A 5750-nucleotide genomic window follows, 5' to 3' on the forward strand; every position below is an offset into this window, starting at 1 on the left:
TGTATTGTCAGTGTGGTGGTCTCAGGTTAGTGTGTATTGTCACTGTGGTGGTCTCAGGTTAGTGTGTATTGTCACTGTGGTGGTCTCAGGTTAGTTGGTATTGTCAGTGTGGTGGTCTCAGGTTAGTGTGCAATGTCACTGTGGTGGTCTCAGGTTAGTTGGTATTGTCAGTGTGGTGGTCTCAGGTTAGTTGGTATTGTCAGTTGTGGTGGTTGTTAGTGGTATTGTCAGTGTGGTGGTCTCAGGTTAGTTGGTATTGTCAGTGTGGTGGTCTCAGGTTAGTTAGTATTGTCAGTGTGGTGGTCTCAGGTTAGTACGGGTAATTGTCCACTGTACGTTGTCTCAGTTATATACAGGTATTGTCACTGTGTTAGGTCTCAGGTTAGTTTGTTTCTGTCACCTGTTAGTAGGTCTCAGGTTAGTGTGTATATGTCAGTTCGTAGCGTCGTCTCAAGGTTAGTTTGTATTGTCAGTGTGGTCGGTCTCAGGTTAAGTGTGTATTTCAGTGTGGTGGGCTCTCAGGTTAGTTAGGGTATTGTTCCAGTGTGGCTGGTTCTCAGGTTAGTTAGTATTGTCAGTGTACGAATAGTAGTGGTCTCAGGTTAGCTGTGTATTGTCACCTGTGTGGTCTCGGCGCTTAGTTTGCTGGTATGTATTGTCAGTTGTAGTTGGTCTCAGGTTAGTGTGTCTGTATTGTCAGTGTGGTGGTCTCAGGTTAGTTAGTATTGTCAGTGTGGTGGTCTCAGGTTAGTTGGTATTGTCAGTGTGGTGGTCTCAGGTTAGTTGGTATTGTCAGTGTGAGTGGTCTCAGCGCTTTAGTGTGTATTTCAGCTAGTAGATGGTCTCAGGTTAGTGTGTATTGTTCACTTGTGGTGGTCTCAGCGATTAGTTAAGTATTGGTCAGATTGTGGTCGGTCTCAGGTTAGTGTGTATTGTCACTGTTGGTGGTCTCAGCGTTAGTTAGTAAATATGTCAGTGTGTGTGGTCTCCGGTTAGTTTGTATTGTCAGTGTGGTGGTCTCAGGTTAGTTGTGTATTGTCAGTGTGGTGGTCTCAGGTTAGTTTGTATTGTCACTGTGGTAGTCTCAGGTTAGTTGGTATTGTCACTGTGCTGGTCTCAGTTGGTTAGTTGTATCGTCACTGTGGTCGGTCTCAGGTTAGTATCTGGTATGTTGTCCAGTGTAGTGGTCTCTAGGTTAGTGTGTATTGTTCAGTGATGGTGGTCTCAGCGTTAGTGGTGTATTTGTCACTGTAGATGTGGTCTCAGCGTTATGTTTGTATTGGTCATGCCCAGTGCGTCTACAGTTACGTTAGTGATTGTCAGCTGTGGTGGTCCTCCAGGTTAGTTTGTATTGTCACTGTGGGTGGTCTCAGGTTAAGATGATGTATTGTCACTGTGGTTGCGTCTTCAGGTTAGTTGGTATTGTCACTGTGGTGGTCTCAGGTTAGTTTGTATTGTCAGTGTGGTGGTCTCAGGTTAGTTTGTATTGTCAGTGTGGTGGTCTCAGGTTAGTTTGTATTGTCCACTCGTGGTTTGGCTCAGCGGTTAGATGGTGTATTTGTCAGACGAGTGTCGGCAACTGCGATATGTTCATCACAGGGTGAGGTTTTAGTTTCGGACAGGGTGTTGTCACTTGTTAGTCAAGGTGTTTAGAAGTGCAATTCTCTAGACGAGAGTTGGTCGGTAAGACAGTTGTTGTTGTTTTGAGCCTCGTGGGCGTTGGTCGGTAAGACAGTTGTTGTTGTTTTGCGAGCAGCGCCGCCCCGCCGCAGCATACCCAGTCCGTCGCGTAGCCAGCAGGCCCACAGAGTGCAGCAGTACAACGCGCTCTCACAGGAGCAGCGGCGGTTTGGCAGTGATTCGCGGCTGCAGCAGAGCATGTTGCGGGCGGACGGACGCACTGGTAGCGACTCGACGCTGCAGCATTTCGCACAGGATAATAAAGGTTCGTCATTCCCTGCGCTCCCCACCACAGGCACTTGGAGCGTTTCAATAAAATATAATGCTAAATAAATACGAAATCTATTTACTACCAAAGTCTTAATGTTTCTAATTATGTATAGACTATATATTTAAGTGCCAGTGTGCAGCGTGAGCAATGGCCGCCGCCAGCGTTTGTTGCACATGAGCATTTGGACGGCATTTACAGGAAATTGTCGGCAATAATAGGTGAAAGAGAGTATAGAATTAGAAACATTAAGACTTTGGTAGTAAATAGATTTCGTATTTATTTAGCATTATATTTTATTGAAACGCTCCAAGTGCCTGTGTTCCCCACGCTTACCCCCTCCCCTCATTCCCGTCCACGTACCTATGCGTGGTATGCATCGAATATGCACATAGTTCCACATCTTCACATATCCGCTGTACACTCATCCATCCTTATACACAATGGCTGCCCATTCTACTACTCAGTATAACATCATAAATATGCACATTATCTCCAGAGGTGTAACGATACACTAGCGTCATTATACGATACGTATCTCTATATGTAGGTCAGGATACGATAAGTATCGCAATACACAGACAGAAGGATAAATATTGTAAATTGCATGCTATTAAATTTGACTTAATGTTTTTTATTAAAATTAAATTTATAATAAAAAAATGGTACAATACCTAGAGTAAACAAACACTGATGTATCGGTGCATTGTTACACCTCTAATTGTCCCTGTCATTTACCAAATCGCCCCCACACCCCGGTAATGTGGGTAGATTGCTAAATGTGTTTTTATCAAATTATTCTCTTAAATTATTCTGTGCTTCTTAAAGTGTGGCTCCCAAAGTCCTGTTAGTTCCTAATGTCATGGATCTTCTTGTTCCCCTGTGTGAGCCAGTCATGGATATCAAAACCTTTGCCTGAAATTACAATCAGGAGTGATTGAGAGCAATGGGAAGCTGTATCCCCATCATCAAAACCCCACCCTTGCATCTACATTGTAAGATCGTGTGCCGCTCATCTCTGCGTTGTGATTTACAGGTGGCAAGGCTGCGAAGGTTAGTCCACCGCGACCGTCCCTATCACAGCAGAGAGTGCAGCAGCCACAGCGATCCATACCTGTCCCCAAGATGAGTCCTGCTTCCAAGCTAGCCGTCCATGTTAGCCGGATCGGAAATCCTCGAAAGTGAGTTGCATCGCGTTGTAGCGAGTGTGCGTTCTCACTTTAGAAGCGGTTGATGTATTCATTTGCAGTAATAGCAGTGTCGTGTCTCAGTAGAGAGAAGTCGTCGTGGCCAGTCGGTTGTGTGTAGAGTGGGAATCGTTAAATTGACTACGTCACGAATTTTCTATGGTAAAATTTGTAAAATTTGTGTTGACATTTTTTTACACTAAAAGTAAGAACTAACGGGACTAAACGTATCGTCAAATTCTTACCTGATCAGATTGTTTCTCAACTAGTTAAAAATCCAAAAAACCTGGACGATTTGATATTAGTGTTCCTGACATTAATTGCTTGCTATAGGCTATGTATGCGTCACGAGTGTATGTTCACATCGAACAATATAGAGGTGGTCTCAGGTTAGTTTGTATTGTCACTGTCAGTGTTGCGTTGATGTAAAATGGTTGATGTTTAAGCGAATGTTGCACCGTTTGAAATGATTTGATAGTGTTTAACTACTTAACGTGGGGAATGCAGGGGCACAACTATCCCTTGCCATAGTTGCATTGCAGTACAAAATGTTGTTGGTGTTCTTAAAAGTTTATGTCCAAAACTGACATGGCATATTTGCTATAGATTTAAAGTAAAATTGTGGTATCAATTATTTGTAAGAACATTTTTTGTCATATCGTGCATAGATCTGTATTCTGTACCAAACCATAGTTACGTATTTTACTGAGGCTGTGGCAGCAGGGCTAGTCATTGATTTTCTAACAGATTGATGCAGGAAATTGTTTTTAAAAGTCATTAAGATAGGCCTAATGGATTTCCCCTTGATCTCTCAAGTATGGTTGATGTTCCAGTATGTAAATGGTATAATGATATCAAATAAGATATTGTATTCCACGTACACTCGCTATAAATCCGCCCTAGATGTTCATTATAAATACATTTTCCATTTCGTCCACAATAATAATTTCCATAATAATAGGGTTTTAATTCTGAAGGTGTGAGGGAACAGTACATTATTTGCTTTGTTGTGCATGCGTGTGTTAGGAGTGTTAGTGTACGCCTCCATGCTCTGTGTTCTGTAGGCTTGGCTTTCACATAGACGTATTAAAGCCACAATATGCGCATCTACACGCTAATTTCTCTAGTACTAGACTAGCAAATACTTCCTGACATGCATAATCACACTACCTTAAATGACAAAATAAACTCTAGTTCCTCCCATTTCACTGCGCGTTTGCTTAAAACCCACAAGAAAGAGGTGCGAAATCTGGTAATCTGGCGCAAACGCCGAATTGTTTGCCAAGCAATTTCGCCCCTAATCGGTTAGATGACGTCACATGTTGCTACGGGTGTTGAGCAGAGAATATAGTCGTTTACATTTTAAGATAGTTGTACTATTGTGAACTGCAGTGTATGTAACATCAATGGCTATTGGGAAAGTAATAATAGGCAGCGTAATAAAGCATAGTTTGGTAGCTGGCCTGAGCTGCTCTAGCGTCAGTAGGAGGCTAAACTCGCTCAAACAACGAGAAAATGGCACGCACATTTTTCTCGTAACGTGAGCTCGAGACTGTCTAGTACAGTAATCATGACTGTCCTCCCCCCTCCTCTCGTGCTAGGAGCTCAAAAGATAGATTCGAGGACGTTCACGCGACCAAAGAAGAAGAAGAATCGCTCGTTGCCGTCGCCGGACAACCAGCCAGTGAGGATGGCCACGGACGTGCCGACCAGTAGCTTGTCCAACATCCACGCGCTCGCCAAGATGCAGGAGGAGAGTGAGTACAGCATGCTGTGTTTAATCATCGCAGTCTGCACTCATGTGGTGCACACACACACACATATATATATACATATTTCATAAGCGTGTTTTCATATGCACTGGGGCTTGGCTGTATGCACATGGAAAGCTCGTGGTTGGTCATCTGTCGAGTGTGTACAGTTGGCAGATGTGTTTTCTGATTAAAAGTTGGTACGAAATGTGCAGCAAACATGAGTTGCATTTTCTACAAGTTCAAAGTTGGCGTGAACTTATTGAATTTAACATTACGATAAAAGTTTGCATGCGAAAAAGTTATTTGCGAACCGATTAGTGTTCTGTTAGTTCTTCTTAGTTCCGATTAGTGTTCAGTTAGATCAGTGCTATACTTGTTTTTCCCCAGACAGTGAGGTGAGAAACGTTGGTGGCATTAACGACATTACATCCTCATTAATTAGTAATTAATCATTTGAAATGCTTTCATCTCGCGAGTACGCTGTATTTTAAAGATAAAAATGTAAAATAAAGATTTAAATTTAAATTTAATCACGATGTTGAGTATATGGAGCTGTGATGGTGCCGGGGGGGGGGGGACACGTAGAGGGCAATCAAGCATGTGCAGTGAAGCTCGACAGATGGTAGTTGGAGTGCACTGTCGTATATTGAGACAAAAAGCCTTGGCTGGGACTAATGTGTGTGATTTCACTGCATTAGCTTACAGAGCTTCAGCATATAACATTAATGCCTATAGCAGTCTCATAAGGGGACTTATGTTGTCGCGATAGACAGCATTAAAGAATGTGTGCGTTGAGATCTCAGTGTTCATGTGCATGCATACGGGAACCCACGCAGAATGAGAAATTGTGAGAGAGAGAGA

General features: G+C 42.9%; 1 protein-coding gene and 1 long non-coding RNA gene across 8 annotated transcripts in view; both read left to right on the forward strand.

Moving 5' to 3' along the window:
- Nucleotides 1-5750, forward strand: part of LOC106812496 (SLAIN motif-containing protein 1-like) — an 18413-nt gene that overhangs the window by 6960 nt on the left and 5703 nt on the right. The window contains exons 5-6 of the mRNA XM_014816386.1: nucleotides 1754-1945; nucleotides 2985-3129. Of these exons, the coding sequence (XP_014671872.1) occupies nucleotides 1754-1945; nucleotides 2985-3129 (337 nt within the window). The remainder of the gene's footprint in view (nucleotides 1-1753; nucleotides 1946-2984; nucleotides 3130-5750) is intronic.
- LOC106812499 lies at nucleotides 7-1118 on the forward strand. Of its 7 annotated transcripts, none has more exons than XR_001394341.1 (4): nucleotides 7-127; nucleotides 220-309; nucleotides 715-778; nucleotides 1057-1118. It is a non-coding gene; the product is annotated as an uncharacterized LOC106812499 (long non-coding RNA). The 7 variants fall into 7 exon arrangements; XR_001394339.1 differs by having other exon boundaries at nucleotides 715-782; nucleotides 1029-1107; XR_001394344.1 differs by lacking the exon at nucleotides 1057-1118 and adding an exon at nucleotides 922-941.

The sequence above is a fragment of the Priapulus caudatus genome, unplaced genomic scaffold (genome assembly GCF_000485595.1).
Source record: "Priapulus caudatus unplaced genomic scaffold, Priapulus_caudatus-5.0.1 Scaffold654, whole genome shotgun sequence".
In the NCBI taxonomy this organism is placed as follows: Eukaryota; Metazoa; Priapulida; class Priapulimorpha; order Priapulimorphida; family Priapulidae; genus Priapulus; species Priapulus caudatus.